General features: G+C 44.1%; 1 protein-coding gene across 2 annotated transcripts; it reads left to right on the forward strand.

Moving 5' to 3' along the window:
- Nucleotides 1-4,995: 4,995 nt before the first annotated feature.
- On the forward strand, nt 4,996-25,006 carry LOC145794591 (zinc finger BED domain-containing protein RICESLEEPER 3-like). Of its 2 annotated transcripts, XR_014334506.1 has the most exons (4): nt 4,996-5,036; nt 5,829-6,011; nt 7,761-7,974; nt 24,597-25,006. XR_014334506.1 is itself a non-coding variant. In XM_082877009.1 (2 exons), the coding sequence occupies exon 1, from the start codon at nt 6,975-6,977 to the stop codon at nt 7,719-7,721; it is 747 nt and encodes a 248-aa protein (XP_082733135.1). In that variant the 5' UTR covers nt 6,739-6,974; the 3' UTR covers nt 7,722-7,974; nt 24,597-24,995. The 2 variants fall into 2 exon arrangements, 1 of the variants encoding a protein (XP_082733135.1); XM_082877009.1 differs by lacking the exons at nt 4,996-5,036; nt 5,829-6,011 and having other exon boundaries at nt 6,739-7,974; nt 24,597-24,995.
- Nucleotides 25,007-25,602: the final 596 nt, after the last annotated feature.

Here is a 25,602-nt window from a genome sequence, read left to right on the forward strand (position 1 = left end):
CCGTCGCTAAAGGGTATTATTTGCGACAGGTGCAGTTACCGTCGCAAAAAACCGTTTTTTGCGACGGGGGGTGCGGCGTCGCTAAAAATCCGTGTTTTTTGCTATGTTTTCTTGTAGTGATATGAGTTTGTGTGGGTTCCACACCCATATGAGAGGTTTGATAAAAAATTTGATAAATGATTTGGGATTGATAGCATTTTCCTTATATTTAATTAAAAAATTTGAAAAGAAAAAATATTTTCATCTCAAAATATTAATCCCTTATTTTATTTTTTATTATCTCAAAATATTAATCTTTTTTCAAAAATTAAGAATTAAAATAATATGAATTTCGTATTTTGCTCTTCTTTTAAATTTATTAACAATACAAAAAATACAATTATGATAATTGATATTCCCCAAAAAATGTACTCTCAAAAGGTAATTTTCAAAAATTATTTTTTTTTTTACATCCAATAATTGTACTATTAAAAAAAGTTGAATTCCCCAAAATAGACTATTATTTTGGGATAGAGGGAGTATATATGTGAATTTAAGTAAAATGTAAATATATTTTATTCATATTTTATTTTTATTTTTTTTCTTTCTAAATTCTTTTTTAGATCTCCTAATCAAACACAACATTAGAAAATCTAACTTTTTTTTGTAATATAATTATTACACTTCAAAAATATTGTTTTGGTTTTCTGAAAATTCTACTTTCTTATTTTTTGTATTTTTTTTTGTTTTTACTAATTTTTTTAATATTTTAAGTAATTTTTTTAATTTTTAGACACATTTAACATAAATACACATAACAAGTATAATTTTGTGAAAAAAAAATCTTTTAAAAATTCCCTAAATACCAAAAATACAAAAAAAAATGAGAATTCAATATATTTTTCATATTTTTATGTATTTATTAATTTTTTAAATATTTTTTCACACATTTTTTACTTTTTAGATACATCTAAGTAGGGTGCATCTAAAAAAGTAAAAAAAATGCTTAAAATTTTAAAAATATTCACTAAAAATAAAAAAACAAAATAAATAAAAAAAATTCAGTTTTCAAAAAACTTAATCCAAAAAATTCAAATCGAACACACACATTAACTTTTTAAAACTACCCTTTGACAGTACAATTATTACACTTCAAATAATGTTAATAATTTAATAGAATAGCAAAACAAAAAATTCATATTATTTTAGTCTTTAATTTTTTAAAAATAATTAATTTTTTGGGTCAATAAAAAATAGAATAAAGAACTAATATTTTAAGACAGATGGAATATGATAATTTAAATTTATTTAAAAAATAAATTAGACTGACCTCTCTTGAGATTTTAAAAAATAGAATAGTATTACTATTTTGATATAATTATATTGGATTTCTTTAATGTTTTAATTTACATAATATTTAATTTTATTTTTATCAATAATTCGTTAGTCATATAGATAAAAAAATAATATTATTTATTTTACATTAAAATGTATATTTTTCTTTGGTTATTTATGTATCTTTACCCCATCTAAATTAGTTTCAATTTCTTTAATTTTATTAAAAGAGAAATCAATATAATTATGTTAAAATTATGAAGTTTGTATTTTTTTAAAAGGAGAAATATCACATCAATGAGTATTTGAAAAAGTAATTACAAAAGCTATATAAATATTAATAATTAAATATATATATATATATATTATTATTATTTTTTCTACCTCCCATTGAAGTGTTATTACCCCTTTTTAAAAATTAGTGTAATTTATCCTTATTTAATTTAAAAATTTTGTGAGTGGACATATGAAATTGATTAACAAACGATGAAGGTGATCAGCAATAGGAAGGTATGATAATAATGAAGGTGTGTCAAGCATAACAATCATGCTAGAGACCACTAATTTGGTGACTCTAAACCACCACTAATGAGGTGGAAAAGCAAAAAAAAACAGACATAGCACATACTATGGCAGTGGATGGGTGTAGACGTGCCCTCGGGTTTTGCTACTACAGTTCGGACTCAAATGTCGCGGTTCTGAATCTAATCCCGCAAAGTGCAATGCGAGACCGATAAATCACCAAAGAGTCCAAATTCGGCAAATCGTTTTGAAAAATTGATTTTTAAGAAAGAAGTGCCAAACATGGACTGCTTTGCCAGATACAGAGTCGCCACCTAAATATTTTATTTTGGAGAAATTTAGGAAACCCTGACTCGTGCTTAAGACCACTTGTCCGTCATCACCAAAGTTGCCTCGGCTCGGGAACTTGGGTATGATTGGGGAAGGTCATGCAATGAGCACCTCCGCTTGCCCGATCAAAGATCGGCCACTACTAAACACGATATCTTGCTTTTGAAAACATATGCGTTCTTATTCTGATTATTAGCTAGAATTTACTATGTGATGCGTACAACACACAAGTATAGACTAGATCGCCCGAGTTGGAAAAAAAACATCTCGTGTTTGTTTGAAAATGGTTTGGGAGTGCTACTCACAAGTAGGCTAAAACACAGATTTGCCACCCTCAGATGGGCTTAAGAAAACATGATTTTGCCACTCCGCAAAGTGGGCTTAAAACACATATTTCGATGAATTGCTCCAATTCGAGTAATCCAACCTTCACCCACAGGCATTCAGGCAGTTATATCATTTAAGCAAATAGCCTCATGGCAAGCATGCTATCATGGCAACACTTACACTCATGCAAAATGCTAAAGCATAAACGCTTACCTAGTACTCCGAGCCAAAACAATAACTAGTTAGAAATCAATGCATGATCCTAGCTATGTTTAGATGGCTAATGCAACACAGGCAAAATGCAACTAGAATAGGCTCAACTAATCTAAAATTGCATATGAGATGCGACAATTCGATACATGTATTCAACTTGGAATTGAAATACAATGCAGTTAGTATGATGCGCCGAGCCCGATGCATGCAATACAGATGAATGATGCAAACATGCATGGCATAAGAATGCTAAATGAAATATGCCCTAAAACTAACCATCGTAAGCGGTTAAGTAAAAGGGAGAAAGACGTGGGGTTGGAAGACATGCATCACATGCACGCACGCTTATTACAACAATTGGCCCTTTCGACGGAGGGTCCAAATAAATAATACAAATCAAATAATTAATCAACTACCCTAGCTAATTAAATATTACAAAACCCTTAACTAATTTAAACAAATTAACTAAGCTATGAAACTAAAGAGGCCGCCGCAGCTCCGCCTCGGAATGATTGAATGATGCATGCTCGATCGCCTCGCTCGGAAACCCCGTTACCATGCCACATGTTGCCTCTGTTTGCACTAATTTTACACCTCTAAAAACTGCACAAGTCCCAAGGATGCTTCCAAACCACTCCTTGAGCACTGTGGGATGTCACCGGCCAAAATATAGGAACATCGGCCATGTTGAATTGGTCATCGACCATTTGCGAGGATCTCGGCCAACAATTTTTAGTCGATCGGCACTGAAGATGGCCGGCCGGCCATATCTTCCTGCAGAATGCTGTTTTGCTGCAGTAGAGGACAAACAGAGCATGGCAATGCATTTTCAAGGCAATGTGTGCACAATCACCCTTCCTATCATGTCATGAACTCAAGGGAGTATGGTTCTCGACTCTCGGACCATCAATCGCGCATTTCAATGCATGATGGCCAAAGGAGCCAAGTGTGCAAATCAATGTGGAATGAATGCAACAAAAACATATGAATGCCTAGAACTCTATCATGTTTGATCAAGAGCGTCGGCGACCGAGGATTGAGGCACTTTTCATCACTGCAAGTACGAACGTTCCTCATTCCTCGTGTTTGGTTTGACACCCCAAACCAAACACAATGCAATGCACGCAACCAAGTACAATGCAACATGGAAATGCAAGGCAATGTAACATGAGCATGGCAAATGCAATGCAATGCAACCTAACATGTGAACGACATGATATACAATAAGTATGCAATACGACTATGCAACCTAGATATGCAAACATACAATGTGATAGGCATGCAACAATGATACCAACAATAAGTATGCAACAACATGCAATGCGATAAGCATACAACAATACACAAACCGCATGATCCATGGACTTATACTGAAAATGGATAGGCCTCAGCCATACCAAAACAGTGGCCAAAGCACCAAGAAATGATGGAATGAGATGCACAATAAGCATGCGAATGTAATGGCTTATCACCTAGGCGTAAGGATACAACTCTCAAGCATGAGCAAGAAGTGACAAACACGATAATGCGGCAATGAGATAAGCTCTGAAATGATATTAGGAATGATGTCAAATCAACCAAACAACGCAAGCATAGCATGCAATAAAACTCAAGGCTTAAGGCTAGCAAAGTGGTTTACACTATGGTCATAAGAGCCCCAAAGGACCAAGGTGACTTAAAACAGTCCCAAGGCAGACCAAGACAAAGCTAGAACTAGGGCTGTTCATGGAAACCGTGTACCTGCCTAACTCGCCCGACCCGATCGGACCCGACACACAATGGACGGGCAAGACAAGGTAGATGGTCGAATACGGTCCATTTTATTTAATTTTTTCGGATTCACAGTCGGGAGTGGTTTTTGATTTTTTTCATCCATCGAAACCGAACCGACCGAAAATATTAAGCTTCTCACGTACACTTCCATTCCACCTACCAAGCTTCTCATATAAGCTTCACAATTTACAAGGTCTGTCTCTCTGAATCCTTGTGTCTCTCACACTTCACAAAGCCACTAATGTCAAGTTGTCATCTCTTTTTTTAATTAAAAAAAACTGAAAAGGCTCCATCAATTTTCAAGGAGAAAAATTAATAATGAAAAGGCAAAACAAATATATAGGGAGAGAGTGCACCCACCGAATCAGTTCATCATTTTTGAAAGAGAAAAATTGAAAAGGCAAAACAAATATGTAAAGAGAGAGAGAGTGCACCGAATCAGTTCATCATGTAACAATCAAAGATTCTCTTTGTTTTCTATCTCTGAAGTTTAATTTGTGACTTTCTTTGAGATGTGATCTTCAACCCTAAAAGAGGGTTATTCTCCAGAGATTCAGGTATCTCTCTTTATTCATTTTGGGGTTTTTATTTTTGTTGTTTTGATTTATAATTTATAGTTTTTTGTTGGTTAATACTTCATAGTTTGATTCTCTGATCATGGTTGATTTAGGGGTTTAAAGTATTTTTCATTTTCGTGTTTTGATTTTCTGATTCTCTGTTTCTGATTGTTATTTTTTCATTTAGTGTTTCTAAAATATTTTGATTTGTTAATATTTTGATTGAGGGTTTGAAAAATATTATGAGATATGTTCATGTTCTAATTTAGGGTTTAAAAAATATTAATATTTGTTCATGTGTTTGTTGATTTAGAAAAAAATATTATGATTTGTTTATATTTGGATTTAGGGTTTTAAAAATATTAAGAGTTTATGTTTGATTTAGGGATTGAAGAATATTAAGATTTTGGTTCATGTTTTTATTTAGGATTTTAAAAATATTATGTTTCGTTTATATTTTGGTTTTAGAAAATTAATATTTGTTCATGTTTTGATTTAGAGATTGAAAGATTTTGGTTCATGTTTTTATTTAGGGTTTGAAAAATATTATGAGATGTGTTCATGTTCTGATTTAGGGTTTAAAAAATATTAATATTTGTTCATGTGTTGATTGAAGGATTTAAAAACATTATGAGTTGTTTATGTTTTGGTTTAGGGATTGAAAAATATTATGAATTTGTTCATGTTTTGAAAATATTAAGAGTTTATGTTTTGATTTAGGAATTAAAGAATATTAATATTTTGGTTCATGTTTTTACTTAGGGTTTTAAAAATATTATGTCTTGTTTGTAGATAATGGATCTTCCTACCAATGATGCCCCTGTTGATGGCCAACCTGCTGCTACTGCTGTTGGAACTCAATCTCAACCAGTAGTTGATGCCAAAGCTACAGTCCCAACTCCTGATGACAAGCCTCCAGTTCCATCCAAAGCTAAGAAGGCACGTGCTTAGGCTACTGGCAGAGTTAAATCTAAGGTATGAGATCATTTCGATAAAGTAAAGGGTCAAGATGGAAAAATGAGAGCTGTATGTAGGTATTGTCAAAAAGAATACTTAGCTGATTCTAAGTATCATGGAACAAGTAATTTATTGGCTCATTTTGCCTCATATGTCAAGTATCCATATAGGGAGGTGGAGAAGGGACAGTCCACTCTGTCTTTTCAATTTAAAAAAGATAGAGTAGAGGGTGTTGACCTTGTTGCAACAACTTTTACGGTAGAAGCTGCAAGAAAAGCTCTTACTGAAATGGTGATAATTGATGAACTACCCTTTAGGTTTGTAGAGGGAGTTGGGTTTAGAAAATTCTGTCAAATCTTGCAACCCAAATTTGATAAAATCTCATCTCGTATTACAATTTCCAGAGATGTTGTTAATATTTTTAACAGAGAGAGGGATAACCTAAGGAAAGCATTGCATGGTCGTAGAGTTTGCCTAACCACAGACACATGGACCTCCATACAGAACTTGAACTATATGTGTCTTACAGTTCATTTTATTGATGACGATTGGAAACTTCAAAAGAGAATTGTTAACTTTTGCCTAGTTGAAGATCACAAGGGTGAAACCATTGGTAGGAAAATTCAGTCATGCTTGCTTGAATGGAATATTGATTGCATTTTTACATTGACTGTAGATAATGCTAGTTCAAACAACACCATTGTTAAGTTTTTGAAAAGAAAAACAAAGGATTGGAAAGGTACTATTTTAGGTCATGAATTTTTACACATGCGTTGGTGTGCACACATTCTCAATCTTATTGTGTGTGATGGTTTGAAAGAGTTGAATTCATCTATTGCTTCTGTGTGTGCTACTGTTAGATATGTGAGGTCATCTCCAAACCGGTATGAGAATTTTAAAAAGTGTGTTGAAAAGGAAAAAATTGAGTCAAAGAGTCTTTTATGCCTTGATGTTCCAACTAGATAGAATTCCACCTATTTAATGCTAGAGGCAGCAGAAAAATTTGAGAGAGCCTTTGAGAGACTCCAAGAGGATGAATTTAGTCATCGGGCTTATTTTGGTAGTGATGAATTTGGTGGTGGTGAGCATGATGGGGATGGGGATGTGGCAAGGGGACCACCCAATGAGGCTATTTGGAATAATTGTAGGGTCTTTTTAAAATTTTTGAGACTCTTTTATAATGCCACAAAGAGGTTTTCAAGGTCATTGTATGTCACTTCAAATTGCTTCTATGATGAGATGTTTGTCATTCAAAACAAAATTGAGCAATTAATGAAGAAAGATGACACACTTTTATCTACAATGGCAGTTAATATGAAAGCAAAATTTGATAAGTATTGGGGTGATGGGGATAAGATAAATCTTCTTTTGTATGTTGCTGTGGTACTTGACCCTAGGAAAAAATTGAAGTATTTGAATTTTTGTTTCTCACAAATTCTTATTGAGAAAGTGGTGAATGAGATGACGGGCAAGGTGAAGGATTGTTTGACTCGTCTATATGAGCATTATGCTTCACATGATTCAAAAAGTGGGCAAGAGCCTAATGTGAGTGCAGCTTCTGAAATGGAGGTAGATAATGATTGTGATGATCCACACATGCTCATTGCTGCTCAGTTTAATTCATACTTGGAGGAAGAGTATTCTGTTGTGTGTAAATCAGAGCTAGATAAGTACTTTGCTGATTTTTGTGAGGGTTCTAAGGATGAAAATTTTGATATATTGGGATGATGAAAGTCTAATTCTTCAAAGTATAAAGTTTTGTCACAGGTGGCACGTGATGTTTTGGCATTACCAATCTCTATAGTTGCTTCAAAATCAGCATTTAGTACGGGAGGACGTATACTCGATCCTTTTCGTAGTTCGCTTTATCCCATGATGGTCGAGGCCCTTATATGCGCACAAAATTGGCTTGAATCCACTGTCCCAATTTCTCTTCGAAGGTCCATGCATGATGTTGAACAATATGAACAATATGAGTCAGGTACTATTCATTTATTGCACATATATTAAATTTAAATTGAAGTTTATTTCTTGTACGGGGAGCAAATATTTCAGCAAGCCCGTACTCCTTTCTTCCAAGCTCCGTTTCTGTCCGATCACTTGAAAACACAATGTAACAAGCCCGCGGGGGACCTCGCTACAGCTCGGACTCGACTTTTCGTAGTCACGGTTCTAAATCTGAACCAAAGAGTCCAAATCCGGCAAATCGTTTTAGGAAAACTGATTTTTGAAAGAAGTGCCAAACATGGACTGCTTTGCCAGATACAGAGTCGCCACCTAAATATTTTATTTTGGGAAATTTAGGAAACCCTGACTCGGTGCCAAAAGGCCACGTGTCCGTCATCACCAAAGTTGCCTCGGCTCGGGAACTTGGGTACGATTGGGGAAGGTCACTTCGTGAGCACCCCCGCTCGCCCGGTCATAGACCGGCCTCTACTAACCATGATATCAATTTTTGAAAACATTGTGAGTTCTTATTCCGGTTATTAGCCTAGGTTACTATGTGATGCTCACAGCATATAAGTATAGACCGGGTCGCCCGAATTGGAACAAAACATTTCATGTTTGTTCTTGAAAATGGTTTGCTACCCGTAGGTAGGCTTGAAACATTTTGATGATTCATTCCAATTCAGATAACCCAACCTTCACCCACAAGCATTCAGGCAGATATATCAGATAAGCACATAGCCTCATGGTAAGCATGCTATTCATGGCAGTCACTCACACGCATGCAAGGATGCTAAAGCATAAAGCTTACCGAGTACTCCAAGCCAAAATAGGAATTCATTAGAAATCATGCATGATCCTAAGTATACAAAAATGCTTAATGCAACACATGCAAAATGCAACTATAGTAGGCTCGGCTATTCTAAGATGGCATATGAAATGCTACAAATAACATGTATTCAACTTGGAATTGAAAGTACAATGCAGTTAGTATGATACGCCGAGCCCGATGCATGCAATACAGATGAATGATGCAAACATGCTGTCATACTGTATGCTAATTTAAACATGCCCTAATCTAACCATCATAAGCAGGTAAATAAAAGGGAGAAAGACGTGGGGTTGGAAGACATACATCACACTCACGCACACTTATTACAGTTGTGGCCCTCGCGCAGAGGGTCCGAATAAGTAATACAGTCCAAATATTACAGTCCCCAAAATAAAAGAATATTACAGTCCAAAATATTGCAGAAATTCTAATTAATTAATGAATTAACTAGAAAGCAAATAAACTGGCGTGCAAGTCAGGGACTGCCTTGCTTCTGGTGGATGATGCATGTCCGGACTATCTTGCGCGGAAATCCACCGGAATGCCCCAATTAGCCTCTGTTTACACCTGTTCTTGAAATGCGTGCCAAGCCCCAAAAGTCTACTGATTCCTGGTTTTGCTGTAACAGAGAGCAGAAAAGGGGCATAGCAATGTATTTGCACAAATATATGCATGTCTCGGTCCTCGTGCCACCAATCACGCATACCGAGGCATGATGGCCGAGGAGTCAAAATGCACAACTCAATATAGGATGAATGCACATGAAACTACAGCTAAAACCTAACTCCATCATGGATAATCCGGAGTGTCAGTGACTGGGGAATTGAGACATATTCCGTCACTCAGAGTACGAAATGTACCTCGTTTCCCGTACCCGGGCTAACTCCTATTCCGGACACGATGCAATATGCATGATATGCATGAAATGCAACTAAGATGCAATCCTAACATACACAATGCTATGGAATGACCTGCCTCGAAATGCGTGCACACTGGCACGCAAACCGAGACGATGATATGTGTCTCGAAATGCGTGCACGCGGGCACGCAAACCGAGGCGATGATATGTGTCTCGAAATGTGTGCGCGCAGGCACGCAAACAGAGGCGATGAAATGTGTCTCGAAATGCATGTGCGCGGGCACGCAAACCGAGGCGATGATATGTGTCTCGAAATGCGTGCACGCGGGCACACAAACCGATGAGATAATATGTGTCTCGAAATGCGTGCGCGCGGGCACGCAAACCGAGGCGATGATATGTGTCTCGAAATGCGTGCACGCAAACCGAGGCGATGACAGAATGATATGAAAATGACATGAAAATGACAAATGGGCTTATACCAACATGAGAGAGCCTCAGCCACACTCACATCAGATGCCGATGGCAGAAAATGAAGTGCCTCGAAATGCGTGCATACGGGCACGCAAATCGAGGCGATGACAGAATGATATGAAAATGACAAATGGGCTTATACCAACATGAGAGAGCCTCAGCCACACTCACATCGGATGCCGATGGCAGAAAATGAAGTGCCTCGAAATGCGTGCACACGGGCACGCAAACCGAGGCGATGACAGAATGATATGAAAATGACATGGAAATGACAAATGGGCTTATACCAACATGAGAGAGCCTCAGCCACACTCACATCGGATGCCGACGGCAGAAAATGAAGTGCCTCGAAATGCGTGCACACGGGCACGCAAACCGAGGCAATGCTAAAATGTGATGAAACATGGCAAAAATGATATGCAAGCATGCTAATGGAATTTCAGCAACAAAATATGGGGGAAAACAGTCCCGAAATGAAGCGAAATGACATGAAATGCAAGGAAATGCCCCGAAATGCAACATAAGGCACCCGAAATGGCCTATAGCTATGCCAAACATGCACAATATGGACATGCAATGCAAAGACAGAAGCTAGACAGTCCCAAAAGATGTACTTTCACAGTTATAAACTTGGCCAAACAGCAAGTATAAGTAAGGGAAAAATAGCATGCAAGAATAGGGGCCAAAAGAGGGGTAATGAAGCAAGTGGTATAAGTAAAACTCAAACTGAAAAATTTCCTTCTACAACACTGAAGATGGACCAAAAATATGAACATTTACAATATATGGAAGGCCTCAAATCAGTATACAAACATGCTAAAAATGTGATGCAAAACAAGGCTCAAAAGGTGCTATGACATGAAGTATATAAAATAATCACCAAACAGAAAAAAAGTGTGAATGAAACATGAAGTATAGGCCAAAATAAGGCCACTTTTAGTTCGGACCAAGAGCCAAAAACAGAAGCAAAGAGGGCTATCAATTTATGCAAAAATGGGGCCAAATAGGGGATATAACTACAAGTGACACATGGAAACACCCAACAATGTTGAGCCCTTCTCCAATGTTGAAGAGGGGCTCAAAATAAGCCTTATATCAGTTTATAACATGCTCAAAAACAGATTGCTCATGGGCCAAAGATAGCATGCAAAATCATGACATACAAGATGATCAATGAAGCAAGTATATTATAGAGGGCTCAAACAAGGTTGAGCCCTTAATGAGAAGTGAAGATGAGCTCAAAATATGGCCATTTTCAGTTAGGGCCGGAGCTTGAAACCAAAAAGAAGTGGGGCTTAGAAATAGATCAAGAAAAAGGGTCTAAAGGTTAAAAGTGTAACTTACCCTTGAAGATTCAAGCTTTTGTTGCTTCTTGGATGGATTTGCAGCTTCTTTTGCCTTCTAGAAACCTTCCTTGCTGCTGGAAGTGATGTGGTGGTGGTAGAGCTTGGTGGTGTAGAAGGAATGAAGGTTAGGGACTTAGGGTTTTTTGAAGAATTGAGAGGGAAGAAGATGGAGTTGGCTATGGAGCTTTTAAGAATAATTTTTCTAACCCTTACAAAGAAGGCCACCAGCTGGTTATAAGGATCAAAAATGGGGTGTAAAGGTGGGGGAGAAGGAGGGCAAAACTCCCCCACAAAATATCCCCCGGATACAGAAAATATCTGGGGGATATTGCCCCACAGCTGGAAAGGGTACAGTGCAAGGAAGCATGCCGGCCTCATACTTTTGCTAGAGGTGGCCGGCCGGCCACACCCCCTAGCCGGCCGGCTAGGGGTCAAAAGGGTCAAGGTGATTTTCTGGCCGGCCAGCTACTGGGGAGGTACCTCTATGTGTGTACAACACAACCATGTAGTTGAAATTCCAAGAAAGTGGGCCCAAGGGGTTCAACAATGGCTCGGAAAAGAGGGGGTCAAAAGGGTCAAGTTGACTTACTGGCCGGCCATGAACTTTTAGGGGCCTCTCAGATGTGTAGATCACAGATATGTGGTTGAAAGTTCAAGAAAAAGGGTCCAAGGGGTTCAACATTAGCCCGGAAGAAAGGGGTCAAAAGGGTCAGGTGACCTTAATGGCCGGCCATGAACTTTTAGGGGCCTCTCATATGTGTAGATCACAGATATGTGGTTGAAAGTTGGCAACACTAGCTCCAAGGTATTCAACATTAGCCCGGAAGTGCGAAAAACGGGCGCCGGGAGGCTCCGAAAGAGAAATAACTGGTTGCTGCAACAATTGCTGGCCTCCCACCCTTCAGTGACCTTCCCTGTGATAAAACAGAGGTACCTGCCAAAAATGAACGAAAACCGTTGCAAAACGAACGTTCCGGGGCCAAAACACGCAGTTCGGGGTCCCGAAAATGGGCTGTTAAGCACCGAAAATGGCATTCGACCTCGAAGTGGGTTTCTCAGCCCCCAGTGTCCCTCAAAAGGGATGAAATAAGATGTATGCCAAAAATTAGAGCAAACGGAGATGGTTAGGCGGTCCCGAACCGAGGCACACGGCCTGACGGCTCCGAAAACCGGAAACCGGACTCCGAAATGGGCAAAATGGCCTACGGCCACCAAATGTAGCCTACGGACATTGAGAGACGGTCTACGGGACCTCTCCCTTCCTTTAGGAAAAGAAACAGAGAAAACCGAGTCTGGTTCGCAAACCGAGACAAGGCACAAAAGATGGTTCGGAAGTCTGGAGGCAGGGCTCACGGCCGCGACTCTGAGACTTCTGAACGAGCACGATATGCAACATCACCAAGCGCTCAATCGGTGACATCTGAGTCTTAAGGTCGGTCAAAAATGGGGTGTCTATACACAATGAGGGTGAGCTACCCGGCGGTGTGTGGCCGGAAAACCCCTCCGACGATCTAATTAGCACACACCTTAGGGAGAACAGATAGAGAGTTTGTGTAGGAGTTCCTTACCAAAGTGTTCGTCCCACGTATGGGGGGCGCAGACATGCTTATATACCCTCTGCGCCCCATATCCACTTCCAGTCATCTCCTGACACGTGGCTCCGCTATCCCATTTGTCAGCGTAAACCTTGCTAAACACCATTTAATCTCATCTGCCTGCCTTCTCAGCTGGAGCTCGGCAGCCGAGCTGCTCTATCCACGGCCGTGCTGTGCTTCATACCTAAGCACTTCACTAGCTAAGCCCAAGGAGGACCGGGCTAGGCGGCATCTCGGCAAAGCCTAGCTCGGGGCACCTCCTATGGTCGGCCTTCCTGCCGATCAAACGATTACCTCGGCTGACCATGCCTTTCCAGGCGCCGATCACTCAGCTTGACTGGCTCCACCATCGCCTGATCAAGCAGCTCGGTCCAACCGAGCACTGCCTTGTCGAGCAGCTTCTTTACGGTCTGGGGCGGCACATACTTGGCCCAACTCCTGCCCGGCCCAAGTCCTGGCAGCCCATCTCCGGGCGGATCGCTGGTCATCTCGGCCCCATGCACCATTAGGCTCTCAACCTGCTCGGCCGTTACCTCGGCCCAATTCCAGATCATAAATCTCCCTCTCAATTGCCCCTTAATTCCGTCCGCTGAAACGTGACTGGGATTACCTATACTGACCGGGATAATCTTGTCCTCGGTCCGCGGTTTGCAGAATGGCGATCAGGCCGGTTATTATTCCTGGCATCAGAACTTGCCCGGTTCAACTTCTCGATTTTTCATTCCTGTCTTCAAGACCAACCCGGCTGGCTCCTCGGTCGTCGTCTCGCCTGACCTTCCTGTCGCTTCAACTCTGACGCTGCATTAATGGGAACACGTGTCGTCCTGTTATTCGCCCTCGAGCGGCTAACCCAGTCGTCTTTGCAAATTTGAATTTGGGCGGTTTCTTACCCTTTATAAACATGCCCCTGCCCTCTTCCTTCCGTTCTTACTGCCTCTCTTGCTTATCAAGCTTCACAGAGCTATTGCCCATCCTCTGCCGTTCCTGAACTCGAGCTCCAAGGTGGAGAACGCACTGCCCTAACTTGGTAAGTCCTCAAACTCCCCTTTTATCGTCATTTTCTTTGATATTTCACACATTAGGGGAGAGAAACGCAGCTTTTAGGATTCGGGCACCAAAAACCATCCCAAACCCTCCATTACTCATAGTGTTCTTCATTTTTCCTGAAGAACACTGAAGAACGGGGGCGGACCGGGCTCCTGGTCTTCATTTGATCCAAAAAACCTTTGTAACCGAGCAAATAACATGTTTGTCAGAACCCCAGCAAAACCGAGATAGCAAAAGGAATTGGTCGCTCAACTGGGCTAACATCTGATTCGCTTTCGCGACCGAGCTCCTTAGTTAGCTTAGGAAACCGAGGTGGTTTGGCACTCTTCATGACCGAGCTAAAGAAAAGCTCATTTTACGCGACCGCGCTCACACTTACACTTGCCATCCTTTTCCTGCAGAGTCCAAGGGGACCACTGTCCATTCCTCAAGCTCTCAAGACCAAGCAACTACCAATTGCCACTGTGCCAAACACCTCAGCCGAGCTACCTTAGTCCGGCCACAAATGGGGAAATTCCGCTTCCTAGTGGATACTCCGGCCGCGCTAGCTGCGTTCAGAGAGGAGTGCGGCATCCCGGCCGACGTCCATCTCGAACTGGCTGAAGAGGAGACAACACCCTGGGGCAGACTAGACCAATGCCCCTTCACCGTGCTGTCAATAGTAGAAGGAGGCCTCCGCTTCCCAGTCAATCCCTTGATGACCGAGTTCCTGCGCTGAACCGGGCTAGCACCAACCCAAGTATCCACCAACACCTACCGGATAATAAACGGCGTGCACGAGCTAAACAACCGGTTAGGCATAAGCCTAGGTTTAGCCGAGATCCTGCGCCAATACACCCTAGGCCACACCGGCGACGGCCTCGCCTATTATCTTAAGATTAGACCGGGTAGAGAGAAAATCGTGACCGACACACCAGACAAGGATCTTCACGACGATGATTTCTTCTGGGTGTCAGGCAATTACGAGACAGCCGCGGTACCGGGCTGGATGATAAGCAAAAACTTTGGCAGCACATGTAAGCCGCGCAAATTAGCTCGGTTAATATACTTTCTTCATGTTTCTGTACTTAGTCATTTTTTTTCTTGTTTCTTTTGCAGCAATCCAAGCCTTGCAAGCCAACTATCATTTCCCCAACGTAGAGGCAATCAGGACCGCGCTCCGCTACCGCGACCGAGATTGCAACCAATTGCTCGACTACAGTCCCTCATACAGATACTCCGCTCCCCGCCGGAGTAAAGTTACAAACTTCCTCCGCGCTCCAACACCTCCACTAGATCCAACTCTGCCAGACGTTCCACTCATTCGCTTGACAGAGGAGCAAGAGATGGCCAAACGAAGCAGAATCAAGAACCTGCTCACCGCCACGTCTGCCAAGATGCTGAGCGTTATCACCCGCTCGCCAGCCGCCGGTCAATCCAGCGGCGCCGTGGTCGCTCTTGCCTCTCCAGCAACCGGGCAGTCCAGCCGAGAACCTGCTCCTCGCCGTGCTGGTAAAAGAGCTCGCGCAGACCCATCTGCCGAGCTTGTCGCCGAGCTGACTACAGAGCAGCCATCTGACACTCTTGTCCCAGTACCGGCCTGGCGTCCACAGCTGAAGCACCGGGGTCAAGACATCCCGGCCACGGCTTCGATCAAGGGCGATAAAGAGCATTTGCTCGCCTTTGATCTTACCAAAGCTCTTCTTCTACCAAGCGACGTGGTCGGCAGCAACCACGTCCCTGACACTCGGTTGATAAAATCATCAGTGAAGTCTATAGCTAGGGTAAGTCAATGTGCCTCTGAAATTTTCACAAGTGTTTGCCCGGTTCCTTTTCTAATCAACTTTGCTTCTTGAAGGCCATTCAGAAACAACACCTAGTAATGGAGCGCATCTATAGACTTCGGCAAAAGGCCAATGACACAGCCAGCCAAGTCCAGAGCCTCTAAGCCGAGCTCGGCCGGGCAAAGTCTTCACTTGAGATGGCTAATGCAGACAACAACAGACTGCTCGGTCAGCTGGATGTGGCCGTGAAAAAACAGGATGAGCTCCAGACCGAGCTAAACGCGCTCAAAAAGTCGCGGAAGAAAGACTGTCGGGATGCTAACAACGCCGGCTTCAACGAAGCTGAGGAGAGCTATAAGAAACAAGTCTTTGCAACACAAGACATTTACTTCAAAGCTGGCTGGAAGTCCGCCTGCGAGCATCTCGGCCAGGGCTCTGACACCGACGTATTTGCCAATCCTCCTCCTGCTTTCCTACCGGTCTACCTCGTGCCTTACGCAAACGACGTCTTCAGCGGCTTGCAAGCTGAGGCCGAGGAAGGGCTTGAAGAGGGAGACGCTGAGACAGATGCAGAGGTAGAGGATGCCGAGGTGCAGGAGCAGCCCGGCCATGACGAGCCCGGTGCCCAAGACAAAAGTCCAACCATCAACCTGGAGGCCGCCGAGGACGAGTTTACCAATCTCTCCCCCTTAGTTTAGTTTTCTTTTCTTTTTGTATGTTTGCTTTCTGCGTTTTTGATGTAACCGGGCTCTGTCCCCACCTTTTGTATTGACTTTCTATCAATGAAAAACTCTAATTTTGCCAAGTGTTTGCACGGTTGTCATCAATTCCATCTTCAGCAAAACATCTCGGTATAAATCATAGATTGAACAAAGCAACTCGTCAACCGGAATACATAACTCGGTTGAAGTACTTAAGCAGAACAAAACAGCAACTTCATAAACCGAAATAACCATCTCGGTTGGTAATAACAAAGTTGAACAAATCACCAACTCTTCCAACCGGAGTAAATCATCTCGGTTGGGAATAGCAGTTGAACAAATCACCAACTCTTCCAACCGGAGTAAATCATCTCGGTTGGGAATAGCAGTTGAACAAATCACCAACTTTTCCAACCGGGATAAATCATCTCGGTTGGGATTCCTAAGTTGGACAAAACACCAACTCTTCCAACTGGCGTAAACCATCTCGATTGGGAATCCTAAGTTAGACAAAACGCCAACTCTTCCAACTGGAGTAAACTATCTCAGTTGGGAATCCGAAGTTGGACGAAACACCAACTCTTCCAACCGGAGTAAATCATCTCGGTTGAGAATCTGAAGTTGGAAAAAACACCAACTCTTCCAACCAGAGTAAATCATCTCGGTTGGGAATCCGAAGTTGGACGAAACACCAACTCTTCCAACCGGAGTAAATCATCTCAGTTGGGAATCCGAAGTTGGACAAAACACCAACTCTTCCAACCGGAGTAAATCATCTTGGTTGGGAATCCGAAGTTGGATGAAACACCAACTCTTCCAACCGGAGTAAATCATCTCGGAATTTACACTAAAACAACAGTCCAAGTGCTAAAGCAAAATTACTTCGATATATTGACAAAAAGAATTACATTCTGAAGTGCAAGCCAAAAAATTCCTTTGCACAAGAAAAGAAAGCAAAAGCTTAGAAATAATACAGTTTCAGGTTGGCCGCATTCCATAGCCGGGGTATTGTTCTTCCCTCTAGATCCTCCAAGTGGTAAGCCCCCTTGCCCGCCAGACCGGTGATCTTGTAGGGTCCTTCCCAATTTGCCCCTAGTTTGCCTTCACCTGGCACCAGGGTGTTGCCCATAACTTTCCTCAAAACCCAATCACTAACTTTGAACGGTCTGGGGTGGACCGTCTTGTTGTACTTCTTTGAGAGCTCTTGTTGGTAAGCGGCCACATGGATGAGGGCCTTCTCCCGACGCTCTTCCACTAGGTCCAACTCTAGGGAAATAGCCTCGGCATTCAGTTCGGGCTCAAAACTCTCGCTCCTTAGGGTGGGCATGCCAACTTCCAAAGGTATGACCGCCTCCATGCCATGAGCCAAAGCAAATGAAGTTTCCTCGGTAGATCGCCGCGGGGTTGTTCGGTATGCCCAAAGGACGCTGGGTAATTCCTCAGCCCATTTTCCCTTTGCCTTCTCCAGCCGTTTCTTCAATCCATCTAGTATAGTCTTGTTCGATGCCTCGGCTTGACCATTAGACTGCGGGTAAGCCGAAGTGGAGTTGTAGAATTCAATCTTCAAATCTTCACAAAATCTTCTGAATAGGCGACTGTCAAACTGGGTGCCGTTGTCAGAGATCAAGATCTTGGGGACGCCAAACCGTGTGACCACGTTCTGCCAGACAAACCGCTTCACGTCTTTTTCTTTGATTGTTGCCAAGGGCTCAGCTTCAACCCATTTCGTGAAGTAATCTGTGGCCGCAATGAAGAATTTCCGGTTGCCCGGTGCTGTTGGCAGTGGCCCCACTATATCTAGCCCCCACATGGCGAAAGGCCACGGACTGGTGAGGGGAAGAAGTTCCCTAGCAGGCTAATGGATCTGATGGGCGAATTTCTGGCATTTTTCGCACTTGCGGACGTACTTTTGTGAGTCGGCCTGCATGCACGGCCACCAGTATCCCTGCGAAATAGCTCGGTAGGCCAAAGACCTGCCCCCTATGTGGCTGCCACAAATGCCTTCGTGAATTTCGTACAAGAAGGCCTCCACACTACTCGGGTGCACGCACTTTAGATAAGGACTAGTGAAGGACTTTTTATACAACGCACCAGATGGAGAGAGCCAAAACCGCTCTGACTTCACCCGGACTTTGTGTGCTTCTTTCTTGTCGGTTGGTAGAGTCAGGTCTTTGAGGAACAAGATTAAGGGGTCCATCCAGGAAGGATCTAGCGCGGCGCAGAGTACATCCGTCTGCCCGGCGTCTTCAATGCTTGGCCATGGAAGAAAGTCAATAATCAGGGGGTTTGGAGACGTACTATCTACCATCGAAGTGAGGCCGGCCAGCTCATCAGCTCGGCTGTTTTCTTCAGGGCCAATCTGTTGGACTCTGATTGCCTGAAACTGCTTGATGTGTTCCCTGATCAGAGCTTGGTACTTCGCCATTCTGTCATCCTTTGCTTCGTAAATCCCAGAGACTTGGTTAACCACAAGCTGGGAATCACTGCACATCAGTAGCTCGGCAGCCTTCATTTGAATAGCGCTCTTGAGCGCGGCGAGAAAGGCCTCGTACTCAGCCTCGTTGTTAGATGCTGGGAAGCCAAGCGTGATAGAATGTTCAATGGTTAGGCCATCCGGGGAGATAAGAACGATACCTAGGCCGGCACCATGACGATTGGACACTCCATCAACAAAAAGCTTCCACATTTCCCCCACAAAAAGTTTCCAGCAGTCTGATGGGTCCTGAGAGTTGCAAAGGGCAATGAGATCACGGTTTCTTGGCTGTCTGGTTTCAAGTTCTGTGTTGATTGGTTCCACTCCAGCCCCCCTTGGTGATTCAGCACCGGACTCAGCAATTCGGTCTACAATGCTTAAGTCCGTAAGCGAATCACCAGGTTGCGGTATTATGCCGGCCGCAGGCTCTGTGCTGAGTAGTTCCATTACTTCACCTTCTGACGACGTGGTACCGGACAGATTGGGTGGGACAACAATACCCGACTCCGTCATCGCGTCACCGGTTGGTTGAATTGTGCAAGCTGAGGGTACTACGGTGGGGTGCGCAAATTCCGCGTCGGCAACTCCACCCAGTTGTGGTATCTCGGTCGGGCTTGCAGTCCCTTCTTCTGCCGTGGCAATATCGACCGGGCATACCGGATGAGTTCCTAGCGAGAATTCAGCAACGAAATCGGCCAGAGTTTGGGCCTTTATGGCTGTGCGCGGTTGGAACTTTACATCAAACTGTCCCAACTCGACCGCCCACTTGAGAATTCGGCCTGAAAAGTCCGCCCGTTTAAACAAGGCCTTAAGGGGAAACTCGGTCAGTACGATGATGGTATGGGCGTGAAAATAATGCGCCAATTTCCTTGAAGCCATCATCAATGCCAACGCAAGCTTTTCCAGCGGCAAGTACCTCGTCTCAGCCGGCAGCAAGGTCTTACTGACATAAAAAATTGGGAGATGCTTGATCCCTTCAGCGCAGACGAGCACCACACTGACTGCGTGCTGGGAGACAGCAAGGTAAAGGTAGAGTTCCTCACCCGGCTTTGGTGTAACCAGCAGTGGCGAGGTAGAAAGATATTCCTTGAGCTCGGTCACAATCTTCGTCCCACGAGAACTTTGACTTTAATGCTTGAAAGAAAGGGCGGCAGCGATCTGATGACCGGCTTATGAACCGATTAAGCGCGGCGGCCATCCCGGCCAGATGCTGCACGTCCTTAGCCGAGCTGGGCTGCTTCAACTCTTGCACGGCTTTGATCTGAGTTGGGTCTGCTTCGATGCCTCGGTTCGTGACTAGGAACCCCAAAAATTTTTCGGATCCCACGCCAAAGGCATATTTTGACGCATTCAAGCGCAGCTTGTGCTTCTTTAGAATGGCAAACATCTCAGCTAAGTCGGACAAATGGTTTGCCTCATGTCGGCTCTTTACCATCATATCATCGATGTAAGCCTCCATTGTCCGGCCAAGCAAAGAAGCAAACATTTTGGTCACTATCCTCTAAAAAGTCGCCCCGACGTTCTTCAAACCAAAAGGCATGACTCGGTAGCAAAAGAGTCCTCTCGGTGTAGTAAAGGAGGTGATTTCTTGGTCGGGGCCATGCATGGCAATCTGATGATAGCCGCGGTAGGCATCCAAGAAACTGAGCCTATTATGTCCAGCCGTCAAGTCCACAAGCTGGTCAATTCGCGGCAAAGGGAAGCTATCTTTGGGACAAGCTCGGTTGACTGTCTTATAGTCGACACAAACTCGCCACTTTCCATTCTTCTTAGGCACCACTACTGTGTTGGAAATCCACCGAGGGTAGTGTACTTCCTGAATTGCTCTTGCCTCAAGCAGGTTCTTCACCTCCTCTGCAACTACCTCGGCGTGATGCAGTGCCGATCTCCTTGTTCGCTGGATGACTGGCTTTGCTCCAGGGAAGATGTTGAGGTGATGGCAGATAAAACTTGGATCGAGGCCCGGCATGTCGTAAGGCGACCATGCAACGACTTCGATGTTGGCCATCAAGAACTCAACCATCGCGGTCCTCTCTTGGGCAGTAAGGCTGGAACCGAGCAGGAAGAACTTATCCGGCCGCTCTATATCGAGTCGCACCTCAACCAGGTCCTTTACAGCTTTGTCCTCTGCCTTAGTGCCCACATCCTCCAGAACTCCTCGGTCTTCCGATCCTTCTATCATTTGCACGAACCTTTTGCCAGCCCGGCTGCCGTTCACCGCCATGAAGCACTGTTTAGACATGACTTGATCCCCCCAGATCTCCTCGATTACCCCCATAGCCGAGGGAATCTCATCACTTGGTGGTAGGTCGACGCTACAGCTTGCATAGCGTGAAGCCATCCCCTTCCAAGGATAAGGTTGTACGTCGAAGGCACTTGTAGCACCCAAAACTCCACTTGCTTGACCACGGATCTCGCTTTGACCGGCAGGATAATATTTCCCAAGGGCCACTCCGGTTGCGAGTTGAAACCAACCAGTGGCGAAGTTGCCGGAGCCAAGTCTGTCTCCCGGAGTTTGAGCTGCTTGAACGCATCAAAATACATGATCTCGACCGAGCTTTCCTAATCGATCAAGATCCGTTTAACATCAAATTCCTTGACGCGTAGTGTTACTACTAGGGCATCGTTGTGCGGCGTCTGGATACGCTCTAGATCCCTTGAGGTGAAACTAATCGCATCTTTTTCTTCAGTCTTCCCCCTTTTGATGGCAAGCTGTACCGACAAAACTTCCCTCATATGCTCTGTCTTTTTTATCATGCCCCGGAGTTCGCAAACACGCTCCGGTTCCACGATGCCGTGGATGACATTGATAACCCCTTGTGGTGGTGCGTCTCGGTCATCCTGTCCCCTGGGATCGACCGGAGCCTGATTCGGCTTTACGCCGCCATCAATGTAAAGGTCGAGGTGCCCGGCCGCGACCAGCTCTTCTAAGTGTTGCCTCAAAGGCAAACAATCCTCAGTCCGATGGCCTCTGTCCCGGTGGAATGTGCAACGATACCGTGGATTGTAGCCCTTCTGTCCATCACCCAACTTAGCAGGAAACCAGACATACTCCTCGTCTCGGATTTCACTAAGTATGCGATAAATTAGAATCTTGAAGACCGTGGTGATGCCAGTCCTTGCCTTCAATCTTCTGTTGGCATCCGCAACATCACCTCGGGTGTAGCCATCCCGGTCGTTCCGATGTCCTCTACCCCGGTTCTTACGATTCGAGCCACGGTCTGATTCCTCTGCTCTGTCACTTGAGCGGCCGGACTCTCGCCCAACTGCGTGCACTTTGCCTGCCGTCTTCTTGTCTGTTGCTACCGGAGTTGACTTCACGGTAGATGCTGACGCATCATCCTCGACCCGGATATGCTCATTGATGCGCTGCATGAGCTGGCCCATAGACGTCGGTTGGTGCATGGTGAGCGAGTCCCGCAGTCTATGTCCGACCGGGAGACCACGCTTGTATTGAGTGATTGCAAGGTTGACCGGGCAATCCAAGATCTCGTTGAAGGTCTCCCAATACCTGGAGTTATATGCCTTCAGTGTGTCGCTCGGTTCCATCTTGACACTTAGTAAGTGATCGACTTCCTTTGGTGTTTTAGTGTTGGTTTTGAAGCGCGTCACAAAGGCGTCGGCCAACTGGTGCCACCTTTGTATGCTCGCTTCCGGTAACCTCTCGAACCACTTCAAGCCCAGCTTGCCTAAACTTGACGGGAAGATAAGGCACATAAGCCCGTCATTTCTCCGATGTCCGGCCATAACTTGTCGGAAGTGGCTTACGTGCATGTAAGGATCAGTTTTTTCGCCGTAGAGTGTGAACTTAGGCTGGTGGAAGCCTGCCGAAAGCGGTGTTGTTTCTATTTCTGGGGAAAAAGGGGTGGCGCTCAGCCTGGCCAGGTCCGTATCTACAAAGAGTGGCGCTGCTTGGCGGGGTGGAGGCATTCGGACCTCCTCGCTGGCGTGAACCCCATAGAATGGCCGTTGAAACGCCGGCACCCTTTGTGACTCCCGACGGCGAGCTCTTTCCTTCAAGACTGCCAGCAAATCCTCTGAGTGAGCAGAATATGAGTACCTTGACGTCGTCACCGGACGCGAGGGCTGGCATGTGCTATCCTGCGCGCTAGACTTCTCTGCATGCGCGTCGGAATCACCATCCTGGTAACTTCTGGTAATGGAGATGGATGGAGTGTGTCACTAACTCTGACTGCCTGAGCGGCGGGATGGGGTGCGTTCACTGTGGTCACCCACTCCAGCTACACCCTTCCCTTTGACATGCCGCTTGAGCTCCTCCATCTCCGCCGCCATTCGCCGGATGACAGCGTCTTGGTCCCTCAACTTGTGTTCCAGACGTCGGGCATGTGATTCTCTCTGCCGCCAATGACCGTCCGGACTTCGTGAGTGGCCATAACTTCTTCCGCGCTTATCCCGCGCGTCTCCTGACTATCCTCTGGTGGGTGTCTCCAAGTCTGCCATTGGATGGATAGCGGGAGGTCCTTCTCTCCTTCGGGTGAACTCCGAGGTGGCTCCGTCTATGGCAGACAACGGAAACTCTTCGTTGTTCGCCATGGACGGCGATCAGACGAGCCTGGAAGACAAGGTTTTGTTTGTCAAAATTCCCACAGACGGCGCCAATTGTACGGGGAGCAAATATTTCAGCAAGCCCGTACTCCTTTCTTCCAAGCTCCGTTTCTGTCCGATCACCTGAAAACACAATGAGGGTGAGCTATCCAGTGGTGTGTGGCCGGAAAACCCCTCCGACGATCTAATTAGCACACACCTTAGGGAGAGCAGATAGAGAGTTTGTGTAGGAGTTCCTTACAAAAGTGTTCGTCCCGCGTATGGGGGCCGCAGACATGCTTATATACCCTCTGCGCCCCATATCCACTCCCAGTCATCTCCTGACACGTGGCTCCGCTATCCCATCTGTCAGCGTAAACCTTGCTGAACATCACTTAATCTCAACTGCCTGCCTTCTCAGCTGGAGCTTGGCAGCCGAGCTGCTCTATCCACGGCCGTGCTGTGCTTCATACCCAAGCACTTCACTGGCTAAGCCCAAGGAGGACCGGGCTAGGCGGCATCTCGGCAAAGCCTAGCCTGGGGCACCTCCTGTGGTCGGCGTTCCTGCCGATCAAACGATTACCTCGGCTGACCACGCCTTTCCGGGCGCCGGTCACTCAGCCTGACTGGCTCCACCATCGCCTGATCAAGCAGCTCGGTCCAACCGAGCACTGCCTTGCCGAGCAGCTTCTTTACGGTCTGGGGTGGCACATACTTGGCCCAACTCCTGCCTGGCCCAAGTCCTGGCAGCCCATCTCCGGGCGGATCGCCGGTCATCTCGGCCCCATGCACCATTAGGCTCTCAACCTGCTCGGCCATTACTTCGGCCCAATTCCATATCATAAATCTCCCTCTCATTTCTATAATTGATTAATAATCTTTTCTTTCTTTCTTTTTTTTTTTATAGCAATTTTTGGTGCAAGCCCAACAATAAGACTGTTATACATTTATATTTAAGTTTTTTTTTTTAATCCTTGTAAGCTTTATATTACATTTTCTAATTTCAGTTGCTTCTCTGCAGGACATGTGGAAGCAAAAAGAACATTGAGCCAACAACTTTTAGTTTTTGTGAATATGTTTCTCGTTTTTAATTTTAGTTTAATTGTGAAATAGTAGTAGTTTGAAGTTTGACAATGACTTACTTTTTGTGGCAACAACAAACATATTTTTGAGATGTAATTATGTTTTTCAGGTATGTCTGTGCACTGTGCAACATAGTTGTTTTTGAGGGGTATGTTTGCACTGTGCAACATAGAAGATTTTGGAGGATGTACATGCCGAATACTGTTAGTTTGGTTTTTGTGGCAACTTGTGCAGATTATAGGAAGGAACAATGTGATGTACTTAATTGGTTATGTTTATTTTGGGGGATGTATATGCTGAATATTGTTAGTTTGATTTTTGTGGCAATTTGTGCACATTATTACAGGAAGGAACAATGTGATGTACTTAATTGGTTATGTTTATTTTATTTTAAGATGTTTTGGAGGGTTATTTTATTACAGAAAAAATGTAATTCATAAACTATTTTGGAAGGTTATTTTATTAATTTTAATTTTTAATGTCATGTTTTTATATGTTGTGTTTGGCAACATTTTTGAAGTGCAAGATTATATATTGTGACAAGTTTTACTTGTGTGAAGTGTACAAAATTATAAAGTTTAATTTATCATTTTATTAATTTGAATGGGTTAACTTTTGTTGTGATTAATGGAGTAATTTTACTTTTGAATTGGGCTGTGCAATTTTATTTCCTTAATTTTGGATAAAAATTTACAAAAAAAAAAGGCCCAATATGTCATCAGCCCAATCCGCCCAAACCGACCACATCCGATCCGACGACCCGAATATCAATTCGGTCGATTTCGACATGTAATTGGTTCGAAAATGGTTGGGCTGACTGCCAACCCGAAATGATCCGTTCGGCTGACGGGTATATATCCAACCCGACCCGGACCGACCCGTGAACAGCCCTAGCTAGAACATGCATGGAATGAGGCCAAAACATGTTAGAAAAGTGAGCACAA

This window comes from Camellia sinensis, chromosome 7 (genome assembly GCF_055761805.1).
Source record: "Camellia sinensis isolate YWXY chromosome 7, ASM5576180v1, whole genome shotgun sequence".
Classification (NCBI taxonomy): domain Eukaryota; kingdom Viridiplantae; phylum Streptophyta; class Magnoliopsida; order Ericales; family Theaceae; genus Camellia; species Camellia sinensis.

Excerpts from the sequence above, each read along its gene's own strand:
- LOC145794591 (XM_082877009.1), top strand. The coding sequence starts at position 6,975 with ATGCTAGAGGCAGCAGAAAAATTTGAGAGAGCCTTTGAGAGACTCCAA.